General features: G+C 38.7%; 1 protein-coding gene across 5 annotated transcripts; it reads right to left on the reverse strand.

The window, feature by feature from the left end:
- Nucleotides 1–1,276: 1,276 nt before the first annotated feature.
- CBLL1 (Cbl proto-oncogene like 1) lies at nt 1,277–18,724 on the reverse strand. Of its 5 annotated transcripts, XM_063448104.1 has the most exons (8): nt 18,645–18,724; nt 15,906–16,073; nt 14,940–15,017; nt 13,047–13,144; nt 11,517–11,600; nt 8,532–8,605; nt 8,028–8,069; nt 1,277–2,807 (listed from the first exon to the last, which is right to left on the reverse strand). In XM_063448104.1, exons 1-8 carry the CDS (start codon nt 18,655–18,657, stop codon nt 1,778–1,780), a joined length of 1,587 nt encoding a protein of 528 aa, XP_063304174.1. In that variant the 5' UTR covers nt 18,658–18,724; the 3' UTR covers nt 1,277–1,777. The 5 variants fall into 5 exon arrangements, with proteins under 5 accessions (XP_063304174.1, XP_063304178.1, XP_063304177.1 ...); XM_063448108.1 differs by lacking the exon at nt 14,940–15,017 and having other exon boundaries at nt 15,915–16,073; XM_063448107.1 differs by lacking the exon at nt 14,940–15,017 and having other exon boundaries at nt 13,047–13,147; nt 15,915–16,073.
- Between the last annotated feature and the right edge of the window lie 816 nt (nt 18,725–19,540).

The raw sequence follows: 19,540 nt of genomic DNA on the forward strand, positions 1-19,540 counted from the left end.
TCTAGAATTACGAGGCTGTGATCTGACCACACATTATCTTTTATGTATATCCTTTTGGTGTTACTGACTATTAACATGCTGCCTTAAAAAGATTACTTCGAGAAAGTGATAAATGTACTTTGGAAAAATGTGTAATTTTTTTTATTGGTGTAATAAACTCTCCAAATGTCTGCCAAGTTTCCTCCGTTGATACATTTATTTAACTCTTTCGATTGTTTAATAGAATGTTTATCTATGGCATTAGAAGTATTTGTTTTTTTTTAGCTATTTTAACTATTTTAATTTCTTCTATGATCTTTTCAAAGAAAACATACTGGAAAAATGTCCTTCTTCGCCCCCAGAATAGCAGTCAGGTATCTCCTTGGATCATAAGTACCGGTAACTTAAAACAACATTTTTATTCACATCACGGAGTAGACACTTGCAATCCTCAAGAGGGATTTATAATCTTTTCGTGGTGGTATGTTAGGTAATTGAGGAAAATGTAAGTCATCCAAGGTTTAACCATGAGGAATACATTTACTGAACACAGTAAGCACAGGCAGTTTTGTCAATCAGTTTCCAGATGAAAAGACCTGGCACATGGACACCATCAATACCTCAGAAACCAGCATTTTAATCATTTATTTTTTATTTCTGCCCTCTCAATGGGTGTGGACATTAATAAATAATCTACTTCCCTAAGGGACTAAAGTGGTAGCCCAATCTATTCACCACAACCCTCTACAAAATTATTTCAAAATAATGCCTAAAGCCCTGCAGATTGACAGGACTATTCACTAAACTCAGAATTTTTGCAAATTATCATAAACAAAACAATATATGAATGCTACATGTGAATTCACAAAAAAATTAAAAAAAAATGTTGAGGCACCTGCTCTGAATATATTACTAATTAACAGAGAATCATCAAGCTTGTTCAGTGGATTCCACCTCATGTTGTAATCAGCTTTCCATTTTTTATCGTTTTATAAACTTAGACATTTATTTTAGTTTGTAGTAGGATTTATTAATCATCATTGGTATGGTTTCCTTAATTTTTTCTCAGGATGTCCATCCTTTTTTCTTGTTCAAAACACAAAACTTTACTCATGATCAAAAAATAAATAAATAAAAATCATTTAATGCACATTACATTATATTTTCTATATGCTTGGTCATTATTAAAGTAGGATTTCAAAAAAAAAAAAAAAAAAAAAAGCCCATAAGGAGAGAACAAAAAGTGAAGAACAATTCGATAAAACAGCCCTGAAATAGTGAAGAAAAAATAAATAAATATTGTGAACTTAGTATTTATTGAATTGATGGTAAGAAATACCAGAAAGCAGTGTAACAGCATGTTACTATTGCAGAAAAAGGAAAAGAGAAAGAAACAAAATAAACATATCTGTACATCTAAACTTAAGTTACATTCATTTTAACAGTTTGATAAAGGTCACAATGAAATCCTAGTAATTCAATGTTACAAAAATAATATTATGGGGAAAAGTGGGACTACCCATAATGGTTACTGCTACAAATTGTGAAAAACATTAGCCTTTTCTTCTACCACACGCTTTGAAAATTCTAAGTTTGCCAAAAGCACATTAAAAACTTTAGATCATGTATATACAATGGTACAGGTTTTCATATGGTTACCAATAATATTTATGCACCAAAACCCAGGAACAAGGATTAACCTTTTGAGTGCCTTGAATGACATAAGACTTTCTATATACATTACTGTAAAACTGTGTTGACACATTAGAATCAATCTAAGAAGTTTAAACTGAACATATCATTGATAATATGGCCTGTATCTAGCTTGATCTGGGTGATGTGGACCCGGAATAGGAGCTTGAGTAGGAGGTCCTTGCATTCGTGGAGGTGGTGGAGGCCCTCTTGGAGCAGGCCATATTCCTGGGCTCATCCCTCCAGGTTGTGTGAATGGTGGACTGAGAGTTCCTTGATCTTCATTAAATTGTGGCAAAGAATTAGGGTTGTAATGATGAGGGGGAGGAGCATTTACAGGTGGGCCACCATGTTGTGGTGGAGGTCCTGGAGGAGGATGATTCATGTATGGTGGCATTTGAGCAATTATGTGTCCAGGTGGTGGTGTAATTGGGGGTGGAGCAGATGTCATTGGTGGTGGAGGACCTTGGCTGTAAACCATATGAGGCGTACCTGCTGCTTGAGGAGGGTGTTGCATTGGATGGCTGATTGGGGGTGGGGGTGGTGGAGGAGGTGCATAATGTTGCTGCGGAGGCATAATATGGTGGGGATGAGTTACTACTGGCTGTCCTGGATACTCAGGATGATGCAGAGTAGGACCAGGAGCTTGAGGAGTTTCTCTAGCACCAGAACTGGAATCATCCTGTATAGGTACAGTTATCAAATTACTGTGTTTTCTAGTATTAATCCGGAAAGCATCCTGATTAACAGAACGGGGTGGTGGGGGAGCCATGGAAATATCAGCAGGTGATCCCCGCATGTCTTCATGTTGCTGATTAAAATGTTCATGAGGTACATGCTGTATTGGAGGTGGGGGCATTAGTATGTGCTGTTTTGGGGGCATATGACTTAGGTGGTGCTTGTCTGGGGGCATTATGAAACGATCAGTAATTTCTGCAGGTGGTGGGGCCATTGGAGGATGAATTGGCTCTGGCTGCGGACGGGCAGCTGGCTTCCCAGCTCTCATGTGGCGATGATTTATGTGTGCTTGCAAGTCTCTTTGAGACAAATATGTTCTTTTACATCCTTGTACAATGCTGCACATGAAGAGAGATCCACGAGTACACTGCTCAATTCGTTGAACAGGATCATTACAACTGAAAAAACAAAGGTCTTATTAAATTTACCAGCTTAATTAACAGTTTTACTTTCAAGCTCTTAAGGGCCAATGACAGTGCAATCTTAATTTTTTTCTTTTTAGGATTATAAAATGATGTGGTCCATTGATATTAATGACACCACAGATACATGGAGCTGCAACGGTAAGCAGAACACTAAAGACGGCAAGGAAAAGTATTGGTCCTTAATGAGCCTGTTCAACTTCTATTTTTAACCAATGGATTGATTATACAAGTTTGAATTCTGCATATTTTAAACTCAACGGAGTGTGTAACATTTCAAAGTTTAGTCACATGGAATGGAGTTTGGTTTTGCAACAAGTACCTTTGTGAGATTAGAGAACAAGCTCACCTAGAATTAGCAAATCAATACATTTAAACTAGACATGTCAAATACATTGAATTTTTTTAAAATCCTTTAAATTTGTGTAGGAAAAAAAGCTGAAAATCACAGTAAAATGGTGCATTGGAGATGGCTCTGTATCCCCTGAGAAACCTTATAAAAATTAAATGTGTTTCCATTTTGATGCTGCTGTGTATTTTATATCAGAGCGAGTAATGGATAGTAAGAGCCTTAGAACTATTTACTTTAATCATTTGTTTGCAAACAAACAATGCAATAATAGGATTGTTACGTTTAGCTCTCTTTACTGGACTGTTTTGAAAGTCTTATATTAAAGGGACACTCCAGGCACCCAGACCACTTCTGCCCATTGGAGTGGTCTGGGTGCCAACTACCACTACCCTTAACCCTGCAACTGTAATTATTGCAGTTTTTATAAACTGCAATAATTACCTTGCAGGGTTAACGCCTCCTCTAGTGGCGGTCTACTAGAGGCCACTTCCTGATTCATAGCACAGGTTTTCTGTGCTATAGCGGCGCTGGACGTCCTCACGATGTGTGAGGACCTCCAGCGTCACTAAAATCCCGATAGAAAAAGAGGTCTAATGCGCGTGCACAGCATTGCATTTTAAATGGGCAAAAAAAGGATAAGCAGCTGATTAACATGTCAGAGATAAAAGAATTTTATAAGAAAGGTCATTGTTACAAAATAGTAAAGTTTCAATAGAATAATATGAAAATTTCAATATCTGTAAGATATGACTGCAATATTAAAAAGTAAATCCTTGTTGAGAAAATTTATTTTTGAAGTGTAACTTTGCACTAGTATAATAAAAAATTTATTTTTACAAAATTGCTAGTTATGATATAATTATTTAAATGCACTGTAAAACAGTTTATTACACAAGGGACTTTGATTCCATAGCAAACTATTCTGTGACATAAGAAATGCAATGAAGTGAATGATATTCTAACTAGATAACTGTACCCCTCCCTTTTAAAGTAATTTATGTATTTAAAGAACAAAACATATTTGGAACAAAGGTTATAAGAAATCATGGTAAAGGAACACTATAGGGTCAGTAACACAAACATGTATTCCTGACCCTATGGTGTTAAAACCACCATCTAAGCCCTCCCTGCTCCTCCCTCACACCCCTCCTTGCCTCCCTAAATATAGTAATATCTTACTTTTATTCAAGTCTGCAGCTGCTGCCTCTGCCCCTGTCTGCTTCTGACATCATTAGAAGTGGTGGTCTGAGCCAATCACAGTGCTTCCCTATAGGAATGGCTGAGACTGTCAAGTAGGCAGATTAGGGGCAGAGCCAGCACAAGTCACACACAGCCCTGAGCAATCAGAATCTCCTCATAGAGATGAATTGAATCAATGCACCTCTACGAGGAAAGTTCAGTGTGTGCATGCAGAGGGTGGAGAGATAAACTATAGTCACCAGAACAACTACAGCTTATTGAATTTATTCTGGTGAGTAGAATCATTACCTTCAGGCTTTTTGCTGTAAACACTCTTTTCAGAGAAAATGCAGTGTTTACATTACAGCCTAGTGATAACTTCACTGGCCACTCCTCAGATGGCTGTTAGAGATCCTTCCTGGGTCATGGCTGCCTAACATGTATCCAAACATTCAGTGTCTCCACCCTCTGCATGCAGACACTGAACTTTCCTCTTAGAGATTTAATGATTCAATTCATCTCTATGAGGAGATGCTGATTGGCTGTGTTTGAATCATGCTGGCTCTGCCCCTGATCTGCCTCCTTGTCAGTCTCAGACAATCCTATGGGGAAGCATTGTGATTTGATCAGGCTACCACTTTTAATGATGTCAGCACACTGATTGTTTTTCTGAGTCTAACAGCATGCAGAGTTACAACTTCAGGATTGAATACAGTACGATTTTGCTATATTTATGGAGGCATGAGGGGCCCAGATGGTGGTTTTAACACTATAGGGTCAGGAATACGTTTGTGTTCCTGACCCTATAGTGATGCTTTAAGGAGGCACATCTAGCAGGCACCTGAATAGTGGCCAGTGGAGTTGTCATTAGGCTGTAATGTAAACACTGCATTTTCTTTGAAAAGACAGTGTTTACTGCAAAAAGCCTGATGAGAATGATTCTACTCACCAGAATAAATACAATAAGCTGCAGTTGTTCTGGTGACAATAGTGTCCCTTTAATACTACTTTAACATAAAATATTTTTAAGAGTGAAAATCAATATACTGTTGCAATGTACATGTCAAGTAAATAAGAAATCCTAAACTATTATTGAAGAAAGGAATTTTCACCACTAAGTTGTAGATGCATAAGGCTTTTAAGATGAATAAGGTTTGAAATTGCCATGATTATATTGCTTTACAAATTTAGGTTTGCAAATAAATGAAACGATAAAAACTCTGGAATGTCACTAAAGGGATTCTATAGGCATCAAAACAACTTTAGCTTGCACCAAAAAAAATTTAATCTAAATGAAGTTGCTATGGTGCCAGGAGGCCCTTGGAAGCACTCTTACCTCAAAGTTGACTCCAGAAGGGGAAAGGGCATCGCTGATTGGCTAAGAGTGGTCAGCTGACACTCTCAGCCAATCAGTGACCCCCATTCACAAAACTGGCTTGGAAAAGGTACATTTCTTTCAGAGCCAGCTTTATGAATGGGGAGTCAATGATGAGCTAAAAGCATCAGATGACCAGATATAAGTCATCACACATTGTTGGTAAAAGTACTCAACACATTATGGATAAGAATAAAAATGCATGCTTTTACCAAAAAAATCATATCCTTCAGTGCTTTTGAAATTGTTTATGGAAATATAAACACTAAAATAGTTGTTTAAAATATAAGTAACATTGCTTCTTTCTCCAACAACAACAAAAAATGCATTTTAAATAGAACACTAGTCAAATCAATTTCACTAGTACTTCTAGAATGTCTTATTTTAAACAAGAGACTGCCACATAATATACAGGGGAATTGGCAGACAAAGTAGGAAACCAAGCAAGTAAAGAAAGTGTATAGCATTTGATTTAATTTAAAAAAATTAATAGGAGTTGTGCAAAAATTCATTTTTGGACCATTCACCCAAATCAAATGCCTTGCAATCTCCACCCAAATGAAATGATAACCTGAATTTACCCTTTGGATCCTATTCAATGAATAAGACTCCAGGGCTAAATCCCAGGCGATCACTTTATCCATGTATAAATTAAAAGTTACTAGAGTCTGATGAACTGTTCAGAACAAGTTTGTGCACAAGTCTACATGGCACAACTTTGATTCTGCTATGGTATAAAACAAAAAGTAATGATTACATTTTAGATTCAAAGAGGCACATCCAAAATTTTGTAATACATGCTTAGAAAATAATGTTAAACTGCTGAGCTTCTAGCTTTGTGTCCTGTAACCCTAAAAAGAGGGTTGATATGTAATGAAAAACTAATCCGTTCTTAAAAGGAAAACAAGCACTAAAACAAATACTGAGCAATGTAGTGGTTAAGGTGCCATGAGTGCCCTGGCGAATCTCAGTGTTTTCCAACAGTTTCCCCTCTTATTTGAGAAGGACTGCCGAGTGCTGCTCCCTGCCTCCTCTCTGAGTAAGCCCTCTCACTAAGCTAAGCCTGGCAGTGCAGGGCTTTGCTCAAAAGAGCGATTGGAAGCTGGGAGAAGCCACACCCCAGGTAAGAGTTCAAACCGTAACTGTATGCTGGCAGCATAACCACTAGAGCATGCTGTACAAGTTATGGTGCTGGGGTACTCCTTTAAGGAGATGTTCCACAGAAAACTAGAAAAATGCATACATATAAATATATATGCATGTTGGTACAATGTAATAACTATGAACAAAACACTGTTTTGGAGATACAAGGTGGAGATACTGCCTCAAATCTGTCTAAAACATTTTGTCATTAATAAATCACTGACAAATCCTCAGTAATGTTAATTTTCATTATGTGGTCAAAAAGTTGTCAATTAGATGAAGATTGGCACTAAACACTAGGACAGTTTTAAAAAGTATGATGGTCTATAAGGATCAGCGATTTGAAAATACTAAACTTGGTTACCTGCTGTTAACCTGAAAGAGTACAAAGAAACAGGCATAGGCATAAATCATCTTAATATGCAAAGCTTCCATCTATAGCAAGATGGTTAGCATATATGGAGAACTCCAGACATTGTAATACATAACAGACATCTGGTTTAAGTTTATAAATGTATAAATATATTTATTTTTTCCCAGAATACTTTGCTTTATTTAGGATCTATGAGAGAAAGTTCCAGGCGAGGAGCAGGTGGTGTACACTATAGTTCAGTGCTGGCTATCCAATAAATACTTTTTATATATGTGTATGGTCTTATACATTCGAACATACACAGAAATATCTATATTTGTTTGCTATTCAACTAGCACAATGTATATAGTAACTTGCAATTTAATATCAGATTGTGATGTGTTATGCATTTTAAAGTTCCTTTAAAATGAGCTCATGTAACATAACAGCAGTTACAAAATGTTTTAGGATAATTCTGCATCTTGTATGATAGCAATTACATATTTCTGAAGTAAAAGTATTTCATTATTTTAGTTTTTGTGGAACTTCCCTTTGAACCAGGTAATAGGAGTAATATGAAGTAGACATTAAAATTAAAGACAAATTTGCAAAGTGCAGAAGACCTGCTTGATTTAGTAAAATATACAAAGTAAACATAATTTAGTGAGAGCTAATGAGCTCTGAAAAGAGACGTGTTATATAATTCTGGAAAAAAAAGTGCTTTTCTCACCATCCCCGTGCAGAGACCTTATTTAAAAAAAAAAAATACATATATACTATTCTATTAGAACCTACCTCAAACGCTTATAGGTGTCAGTACTTTCTTCAACAAGTGTTCTTTTGGGAATGGGAAAGAGAAACATTACACCACAAAATGAAAAGTCAAAAAAAGAAAACAAACTGCACATAATTTTTAGGATTCCTTTGTAAAATATCTTCACAAAACAAGAAAGGGAATAAGAAACCATTTATTTTAAGGATTTATAGCAATCTATTGGGTAAATTGGATGGCAGTAATGCACATCTTATGCAAACAATAACATGCTATGTATAAGTAGTTGGTAATAGGCAAAGTAAAAGTGAAGTATTATATCAAAATGCTTTACAAATTATGGCCTTAAATGATACGTTTGCCTAAGTTATAAATTGCCATATATACACAATTAGTTCAGAGGCCTTTATATCAATATACATTAAAATACTTATACCAACTAAACCGAAAACTTTAATAATTAGAAGATGAAAAAATTATATATATATATATATATATATATATTATATCTATCATGTGAGACTTACCCTGGACACAGTTTATCAGCCTTTTTTTCGTGTTGCAAAGCACAATCATAGCAGAAAACATGCTTGCAAGGGATCTAGAGGGAAAAACCCAGAAATAAACAATCCAGGCTATTTATGAACACAATACAAACACAAGTAGCAAATACATGCTTTAAAAGAACACTATAGCATTAGGAATATAAAACTAACACTACAGTATGCCCCGGTCCCTAACTTTAGGTTGGTCTCAAACTCACCCAGCAAGAAAAGGTTAAAACCCCTTTTTTCCCCCCACTCACCTTAATTCGATCTCTGAGGTCTCTCGGCACTGTCTCCGTCGTGTCCTCCTCCAGCCAGGTCATGCCAAGGGCGGATCTAATGCACATGCCAAGCCAGTGCATTCGATCTTCCCCATAGAAAATAATTGAATTAAGGCTTCCTATGGGGAATTTAAAGATGGTGGACGTCCTCATGCAAAGTGAGGATGTCCAATGTTGTTTCACAGAGTTATCTCCATGAAAATCCAAGAAGCGCATTTAGAGGTTGTCTTAACCCTACAATGTAAACATTGCAGTTTCTCTGAAACTGTCATGTTTTTAGTTTCAGGTTTAAGGGGACAAAAACACTGCACCCAGACCGCTTCAATAAAATATGAAATGGTACAGGTACCTGTAGTGTCCTTTTAAATTGTAAAATAACAGTAGATGATACCCTGAACTAAATATATATTGTTCTTCTATGTACAAAAAGTTTTTAATTCTTTAAAAAGGGATAGAAAATTTTATTTCAAATTAATACAAATCTTCATTAGCAAAACATCTCCCTTTTTCTGGCTCAGCTTTTTAAATGAGATATGCAAAAGATTTCAACACTGTATAAAATTATGGTCTGTAAAACCTTGCATGGAAAGGCGTTCTAATGAACTATAATTATCTTCATTAATTTTACAACCATGACTTATTTACAATGAGGTGAATAAATTAAATAAAATAAAGGCCAACTAAAATGAGTAATTTTTTGTCAGAAATAAGTCCAGAAGAAAATTTGCATACATGTTCTGATTAAAGTGTATAAAAGAAACTGCATATACCTCGGGTTTAGATTCTTGAATGGTACAGCAGTTTAAAGGACCACTCTAGGCACCCAGACCACTTCAGCTTAATGAGGTGGCCTGGGTGCCAGGTCCCTCTAGGATTAACCCTTTTTTTATTAACATAGCAGTTTCAGTGAAACTGCTATGTTTATACTGAGGGTTAATCCAGCCTCCAAAACCTCTAGTGGCTGTCTCATTGACAGCCACTAGAGGCGCTTGCGTGATTCTCACTGTGAAAATCACAGTGAGAGCACGCAAGCGTCCATAGGAAAGCATTGTAAATGCTTTCCTATGAGACCGGCTGAATGCGCGCAGCATTCAGCCGAAAGGGAGGATCGGAGGCTGAGAGGAGGAGGAGAGCTCCCCGCCCGGCGCTGGAGAAAGAGGTAAGTTTAACCCCTTCCTCACACCAGAGCCCGGCTGGAGGGGGACCCTGAGGGTGGGGGCACCCTCAGGGCACTATAGTGCCAGGAAAACAAGTATGTTTTCCTGGCACTATAGTGGTCCTTTAAGGCACACTCCTGATTGACAGCTAGGGGGTGTATTTAGCAGAAATTGGCTATGCAAAAAAAGTGTAACAAAAAAAAAATATATCTTACATAGCCTGTAATGTCTGCTTTATATAAATATGTACTTTAGTGTGGCAATTTTTTTCTTCTGTGACAGCTATTAAGCTTACAAGACAAACATATCAAATTCTAAAAATAAAATAGAATAAAATTTTTTATACCTTTTAATTTTATCTGAAATCCTAGACATATTATATACTCCGTAAATCTGAACAACTTGAATTTATTTTTTAATTACTTTTCTAATTATGCACATATTAATGACAAAACTGTGAAACCAGTTTTGTATTCTATATTACACAGAGTTTTTTTTTTTTTTTTAAGGAATATATATATATTCCAAAAAAAGGGTATATGATATATGTTGGTGCAATAAACAAGAAAGATGCAAATTGCGGATGACTACAAAGAGCAAATATGTCCCTGAGTATATATGTCCTCCCCACCATGTGTACCATAATATTAAGAAAACAAAGCTGTTTACTTACATTTTCCAGTGCAATGGATCCCTCATCTCAGTTTACATCTACTCCTGCAATGTCATGGAGCAGGCATGGGACCTGATACACATGTGCAACGAGCGAGCATCCACATAGGAAAGCATCAAATGAATTCTTTCCTATGTGGCTGCAACATCACATGACCACGTTTTACTCTGCCATTCCAGCAAAAGTGCCTCTAGTTGCTGTCAGTGTTATAGCCACTGGAGGTGTGTTTAAAGGGGCACTTTAGTCAACATAACAACTACAGCTTATTGTACTTGTTCTGGTGAGTATAATCACCACCTTCAAGCTTTTTGCCATAAACACTTTTTTCCCAGAGAAAAAGCAGTGTTTACATTACAGCCTAGGGATACCTCCACTGGCCACTGGCTGCAAGAGGGCAGTGCTGCAGTGTGCAGCACTTCCATTCAGTGTCTCCACTCTCTGCATGTAGACACTGAACTTTCCTCACAGAGATGCATCTCAATAAGGAAGTGCTGATTGGCCAGGGCTGTTTTTGGCTTGCACTGGCTCTGCCCCTTATCTGCCTTCTTGATAGTCTTAGCCAATCCTATGGGAAAGCATTGTGATTGGTTTTGAATAACACTTCTGATGTCAGCCAAGCAGGCAAATCAGGGGCAGACAGCAGACTTGACTAAAATTAGATTTTACTATATAGTGGGGCAAGGGGTGGTTTTACAGGAACATTGAGAAATGGGTAAAAATAGGTAAAAGGGTCTGAATCAAGCATGTGTGGTTAAACCATCAGTAACTCATTACAAAATATAATGTCAACTAAAATAATGCATTGCAATTTTGCATATCACGAGAGTAAAAAGCATTTCGTAATAAAAACACTTACCATACGTCCATAAAGTTTTATAGGCAAGCCACATTTGTCACATAAGTGGACAGGAATTTCATCCTTTTCTCCAATAAGATTCAGCTGTGGAAACATGGTTATGCTTTAATTTAAATATAATGTAATGTAAAAGTATGATTAAGGTGCTAGTAGAATACTAGCAAAAATAATATAGAAAACTAATGGTAGTATAAAACGAATGCTATTCAAGAGCTAAAATAGTTCTAGAAAATGCACATCCTGTGTTCTAAAAGTGGTCCTAACATTTTTTTTTCTCCTTTGACAATTCCAAATCGCATAGACTGATAAATATTATCAAAGTACTTATTAGTGTGAGGTGTGCAGCGAAAGCAACTATGAAATACTCTTATCTCAAAGCACTTCTGGATGATTTCTGGATGCACTTGTGCACCAGCTGAGAAAATACTGTGTATGTGCACAGGAGCATGGCTTCCATAGTATTGTGCCTGCGCTCTTCTTCACAAAATCATGGAGGTGAAAGATATCAACATCCTATACCATGGTTGTTTTAATGTTTGTCATTACAGGTTCACTTAAAAAAGGGACACACGTGGCTGGAACTGACCCCTTCAAAGCAACTCTGTCACCATCTGGGGTCTTTGCTAATTTGCAAAAATCCTTAACAGTGCTTACTCCACTGAGTGTCCATTAGTTGCAGGGTTAGGCGAGTTACACTTACCTGAACCTGTCCCTTGTAGCTGCCATTGTGGCCTTCCTGACAGTGCTCTTTAGCTCCTGGTGCTTCAGCTTCGAGGAACACATTTTAGTTGTGTACTCACACGCATGCGTCAAACTACAACACAGAGGCTATGGAGGAAACCCTCCATAAATAGAGCCTTTTTCCTTACAGTCATCACTGATAACAAATTGACAAAGGTAGTTACACTATTTGTCAAGCATAGCAAAAATACTAAGTATATTGATTGCTTTCTTATTTCAATGAATTCCAACACAGGGAATGTGGTTATTTTATAAAGATTTTACCTTTATTAAATATTCATTTTAGAGTTTGCAAAGGGGGGTGGGACGTGCCACCTTAATCTTTTAATGTATTTGATTAAAATAATGGTCATAGGCTAAGCTGAGACACAGAACCAACTTCAACCATGGGCTTTCAGTGAGTATTAAATATAATGATGGTTAGAGTTCCCATTGAAGTGTTTGATAGAGCACATACAGATTTAAAACAAGTGTGGAGGGGGGCGGGGGAGAGCATTTCACTTTCATATACATTACACATATAATGCACACATCAAAAAGCAATAAAGTGAGAGCTCGATTTTTGGGCAACCCTAATAATTAAGATTATCTTGCATAGATCTAAAGCATTATCTACAACACAAACATTTGCATAAACGTATGATCTGTCAAATTTATTTAAAAAATGAGATTCGTATTTACATTGAATGGGAGCCAACAAAATTCAATCTGAAACCTCAGTTACATCCAAAACAATTTCATTGTTCTCAGTCTCATAACAAATATATTTTGACATGTATCATATCATACCTTATAGTCCCAAAACATGAGAGAAGGAAATCTTCTTTGATTCCCAAACATGTCTCCTCCTTTGTTATCATATCTTTCTTCCTCGTTGTAATCAAAGCCTTCTTAAAAAGTGGGAAAGAGTGCATAAAATAAATGCATTTTTACATTAATGTATCATATATAAAACACCCAACATTGTATGCAATAACATGGTAATCAGTGCCCTGCTTATAAAACACAGGAGACTGATTACACGTATATTTTAAAGAATTACTATCTCCATATTCCAACCTACGTCAATATAGATGTACATTTCAAGATGTGCAAGAGTCACACACATTTTCTTAAAACATTAAAAAGGATATTTGCTTAAGCAGGGCTTGACAAATTTGCTATGAATCTAGGAGCCAGCTAAAACAAGTTAAGAGCCAGGTTTTTTTTTTAATTTTATTTTTTAAACAAAGCTTTGTTTAGAACAACAAAAATAAAATTCATAAAGTTTCTATAGTCAAAGAAAAGACAATGTTTACATTGCTGCTTAGTAATACCTCTAGTGGCAGTCACTCAAACAGGGCAGCTGCTTGCATGGAGGCTCTAAATGTTCCCCATAGAAATGCATCTCTATGAGGATATGCTGTCTGGCACAACGCTGCGTTTTGCCACACATGCACAATAGCCTCCCAATGTTTTCCAATAGGAATTCATTGGAATGGCTAAGGCCTTAGAGATTGCTAGTCTCAGCCATTGCAGGTGAGACCGGCACAGCGTATAAAAAAAAACAATAAAAAAAAAAAACAAAAAAAAAAACACACCTTTCGCATGCCATCAATGGGGTGGGGTTGGGGCACATAAACAGACACACACATTCTCTCAAATTATTGCTTTATTATAATTTACATCCACGCAGCCTCCCCACCTTTGGGTGAGCTGGAGTGGATCCTGCTTTGTTCATAGTGATGCCGGTGTTCTATCAAATCCCCTACCCTCGTCACTTCCAGTGAGGGAAATCAGCTGTGCTCCTCCTGTGCTGCACATGCATGCTAGCATTCCTGCTACTCCTCCACAGTCAGGTCCTGGAAGGTAAGTAAAGCTAGTTTTACACATTATAGTTACTGCATTCACTAAGCTTAGGACATGGGACATTTAGGGTTAATGTTAGGGTGCAAATAAGGGTTAGGTAAGTTATTTTAACCTCTCTCACTCTCTATTCTAACTCTTGGGGTAAGGGTTAAAATAAAGTGTGAAAAGGGACAACTTATAGATATTCCCCTAATGTGAAATATCACTAAATATAATCAAGTTCCTAACCCTAACATTAACCCTAAATGTCCCATGTTCTAAGCTTAGTGAATGCACTAACTATAATGAAAGTGTAAAACTAAATTTACTTACCTTCCAGGACCTGGTTGTGGAGGAGTAGCTGGAGTGCTAGCACGCATGTGCAGCTGATTTCCCTCACTGGAAGTGACGAGGGTAGGGGATTTTCACGGGTAGGGAAATTTGATAGAACACCGGTGCCAAAGTAACATAATATATATCCTGTCTTCCGGCATCAGAGCAGGGCTCGCGAAGAAGCAGAGCAAAAAGAGGAGAAAGATTATAGCTCCCTCGCAGCCCACCTCCACTCTGCACAGCCGACCGCCTCGAGGTAACCAATGGTGAACGGGCCTATGGTGACCAGTCCTGAACAGGCTGACAAACACCCAAGAGCCAGGACAAAAATCATAGTCACCATAACAATCTGGCACCTAGTATTCATCAAGTCCTGTGCTAAAGTGAGAATTCAAATTTAATTTCAAATTTTAAAGGGATTCTATAGTGTAAGAAATACAAAGCTGTATTCCTTACACTATAATCCCTCGGTCCCCCCTCAACTGACACTACAAGGGTTAAAAAACCCTTTAAAACACTTACCCAATTCCAGCGACAATGTCCCTTGGCACTGGGTCGGGGCTCCACCTCCTGCTCCGTCATCCGACGGGGTAGGGGAGCCTAATAAGCGGCGAAAAGTAATTTAAGGCCATGCAGAACTACTGTGCAATATACAATATTTCACATAGCAAACACTGTATGTACTAAATGCTACATATACACAAGCACAACGAGCAGTACCTCAGAGTAGTGGTTCCCAAACAAGTCCTCAAGACGCAACAGTCCAGGTTGTCAGTATAAAATAGGGAAATGCATAAATCCTGGATTGTTGGTGGGCTCTGAGGACTAGTTTGGGAACCACTGCCTTAGACTACTTAGGGTTCTTAAAATCAGAACATGACTAAAGAAATTAAAGGGTTGCTCCAGGCATTATGACCACTACAGCCCCCTTAACTGGGTTCCCTGCCAGGCTCTGAAGCTTACTAATGGGCCAGTAACACTCTTTAAGCTTCTGCAGAGCTACAGAAGTGAGAAGACAAAGCAGTCACCATTCACTGAACACTCAACCAGTGACTATCATACTGTGCAACAAACATTTCAAAGAACAGACATTAGCCAGCACTGAAATCTATTTCCAGGTTGGCTGATGATACACCCATGGTACTGCCCGATGTGGAGTTACACATTTAGGGAGATAAAGGGTTAACCTCTGTGTGTATGGCGTTTTAGAGCGAAAATGATGCACATGCGGTCTGCTGACACCATCACCACTTCAAATCACTTAAGTGGTCATGGTGCTTTGAGCAGCCCATTATTACAAGGAATGTAGTATACTAGCAATACCTTATTATATTTTTGTTAAACTCTACTATATCAAATCCTAAACAGCAACATACACTGCATATACATGCTATTTAAAATTAATTTCTCACTTGCATTGTATACAGTCATAAAAAGTCTGTATAGATTCCTTTGTATAAAGGAATATGATAGCATAATACATTATACCTTCTTCACCTGACTGTGGCTTTGCAGGCATTCGGTTCATGTTTCTTGGAGGACGAGGAGAAAGTTTACTTTTATTTGGATGTTTGGAGATGAGTTTTATTGGAATTCGTCTTCGGACATCCAACCCGCTCAGGGAACCCATACTGTTTGTCCCTTGCAAATCGCTGTCTAATTAAAATGCAAATAAAATAAAGATTATTCAAAAGCACGTTCCAAAAACCATGACAGTTACACCTTTTGTGGGCAGGGAATAAAACATTTAGCACATAAACTGGAGCTGGACAGTAGTTTATGGAAAAAAGTGAGATCCCAGACACAGAAAAGAGAAGCTTGTGATTATTGGAACCTCTTGCTAGTAAGGAAGGGATTTGTAGCTGCAGGCAGCCTCTCTTAGCTGTCTAGCCACAGGAATTATGAATGCACTATAAACAGGAGTGTATTATATAAATGCACACACAAGACACATTAAAAATATATTTGTTGGCATTATTGGATAATTATGACAGATGTTGCATTTTCAAAACAGACTTTCTAAACCAATGCATTAAGTTAATCTTTTTGTCAAGTAGTGCCTTAGTATAAAATTCAAAGGATTGCATTTTAGTTTTTTGAAAAATTACAATCAGAATCTAACAATACATCAGATTTATAATGCTGTGTGATTATTATATTCAAGACAGCAGAATCATCTTTTCCAACTAATTGGTTTCATTTGTAAGATTATAGATCTATATATATTTTTTTTAATCTACATTTTAAAATTCCCATTTGCCATTAGTGAGTGAAAATTTAGCCTCAACAAATAGAAAGTCACTCCTCGAGGGTATATTATGGCTCGCAGTGATAACTTCTTAAAGGGAATCTCCAGTGCCAGAAAAACAATCCGTTTTCCTGGCACTGGAGGGTCCCTCTCCCTCCCACCCACCAATCCCCGGTTACTGAAGGGGTGAAAACCCCTTCAGTCAGTCACTTACCTGAGGCAGCGACGATGTCCCTCGTCGCTGTCTCCTCCTCCGAGCCGCTCCTCTTCTGCATTGCGTCGGCCGGTGGGCGAGACTGATCCCACCCATAGGAAAGCATTGAAATATAATTTCAATGCTTTCTGCTTTCCTATGGGGAAATGAGCGACGCTGGAGGTCCGCACACAGTGTGAGGACGTTCAGCGACGCTCTAGCACAGGTTTCCTGTGCTATGAAGGAGGAAGTGACCTCTAGTGGCTGTCTAATAGACAGCCACTAGAGGTGGCGTTAACCCTGCAAGGTAATTATTGCAGTTTATAAAAAACTGCAATAATTACACTTGCAGGGTTAGGAGTAGTGGGAGTTGGCACCCAGACCACTCCAATGGGCAGAAGTGGTCTGGGTGCCTGGAGTGTCCCTTTAAGCCTGGCTAGAAGCATAGGGACCACACATCTTGAGCTCTGTATAATACATATTTATATATCTCCGTGTTATTATAAAGCAGAAGTTCACTATATACATTACCATACAAAGTTTGACAGCATCAGCAAAGAATAGCGACTAAAATTAGTATGTTCATACAGAAGTATGAATTTCTGCTTAGCAAAGATGTGGATTCATGGCATAACCTCTACACTGCGCTTAAAGGAACACTATAGACACCCGGACCAGTTCAGCTCATTGAAGTGGCCTGGTTGCAGCGTTAGTTTAGCCCTGCAACGGTAATTATTGCAGTTATTGAGAAATTGCAATAATTACCGTGCAGGGTTAACTCCACCTCTAGTGACTGTCTACCACATAGCCCCTAGAGGCGCTTCCGTGTCGTTAGGAAACTATTGGTCGCCCAACGCTGGACATCCTCACGCTATGCATGAGGGCATCCAGCGTCAGCTAAAACCTCGCTAGCAAGAGGAGTACTATAAGCTAGGAATACAATTTTGTATTCCCCCAGGCATAGGTAACATTCGGCACTCCAGATGTTTTGGACTACACCTTCCATGATGCTTTGCCAGCATTATGGGTGTAAGAGCATTATGGGGGATGTAGTCCACAACATCTGGAGTGCCAAAGGTTTCCTATCCATGCACTAGACTATAGTTCCCCTTTAAAGGGTTATGATGACCAATAAAACTCCCTGGAAATTTACTAATCTCTTAATTTGGTTATAGTTCGTATATGTCCTTTATATTGAACCGGTTAGCAGAGATACATTACCAGCTGCCTTAGCATAACAATCTACACATGCATAGTATCAGTAATTAGTGAGATCACCTCAGGTAAAGTGAACTAAAGTTAATGAAAAATCTATACAAATCGAACTTAAAAGGGCTTATCCCCATGACACACCATGGAGAATATTATGGTGAGGGTTGAGTTTAATATGGGTAATGGAGAAACAGTGAAGTGAACAGAGGAAATACGTAGATGTTGTGGAACTTCAACTCCCAGTATGGCTTGCTAGCCATAATGCCCATTGTAGAGCCTCTCTCACATTGCAGTACGCCCCATGCACAGTAATGGGCCCTCTATACCGGGGGTCTACACTGGGCCCTGGCAGCCAGACAGGCAATGATAGCCTATCACTAAGGACCAGATACAGGAAGCGAACATGTAGTGAGGCCTGGGACGGCGCGATCACAACCCTGCACGCAGCCAGCGAGGCTTCCACCTGAGCCTCTCAACTACCCGCACAGTGCGGCGGGGAAGCGCTCAGCGGACAGCTACCGGGAAACTAAAGCTACAAACGGCATAAATCCCACGGACGCACTTCCCTCCTCACCATTATGGTCCATGATTCGACGCGATGCACTATGGGAGCGGAAGGCGCTGGGCGGCCTAAGGGAAGGGAACCAAGCGGGGTGGAACCAGAGCGAGCGGGCTATGGCCTGACTGTGGCGCATGCGCACTGGGTGGTCCTTAGCCGTTAGCAGATTCGCCAAGGCTCGGTGTGTGGAACGTAGATCGTTCTAAGGAGCACTCTGATGACACGGCGCTGGAAACATTCTATGGTCGTTCTGGTGGCAGTCACACTGTTTAGTTGGCGCTAAGCGAAGACAGAACAATGATTGAGACAGTTACAGTGTTGAGAAAAAGCTAAGGTGGACAATCTTGCGAACCGCTTAAAGTGTCAAATTGATGCAAATTCAAAGTGAATTTGAAACTAGAAAAATTGAATGTTTCACTTCTGGCTATTGTAGGCTAACATATCCTAAAACGTAAAAATATTAGTGTTTTTGGGGAATTTCCCCAGTTTGGTTATTTTGGCCAAAGTTACAGGGACAGTTTAAGCACCATAACAACTTAATCTAAATAAAGTTGTTATGGTGCCAGGAGGCCCCCTCAGGCGCATTCTAACCTTCAGGGTTAGCCTGCTTTAGAACGGTTTAACCCCAAAGTTGTTTCTAGTGCTGATCTCGCAGGCAACCCCCTAATGCAGGGGTGGGGAACCGTCGGCTCTCCAGATGTTTTGGACTACACCTCCAATGATGCTTTGCCAGCATTATGTGTGTAAGAGCATTATGGGGATGTAGTCCACAACATCTGGAGAGCCGAAGGTTGCCTATCCCTGCCCTTGTGGCATCCATCCTCTGAAACATTTTCCAAGCCAGTTTTGTAAAGAGGGAGTCACTGAATGGCTGAGCTCGTCAGCTGACCACTCGGCCAATCAACAGTGCC

The sequence above is a fragment of the Pelobates fuscus genome, chromosome 3 (genome assembly GCF_036172605.1).
Source record: "Pelobates fuscus isolate aPelFus1 chromosome 3, aPelFus1.pri, whole genome shotgun sequence".
NCBI lineage: Eukaryota > Metazoa > Chordata > Amphibia > Anura > Pelobatidae > Pelobates > Pelobates fuscus.

Coding starts and splice junctions, on each gene's coding strand:
- CBLL1 (XM_063448104.1), bottom strand. Junction 8,606..11,516: donor TAAAACTTTATGGACGTATG/GTAAGTGTTTTT, acceptor TTTTCCCTCTAG/ATCCCTTGCAAGCATGTTTT. Junction 2,808..8,027: donor GACACCTATAAGCGTTTGAG/GTAGGTTCTAAT, acceptor TTGTTTTTTCAG/TTGTAATGATCCTGTTCAAC.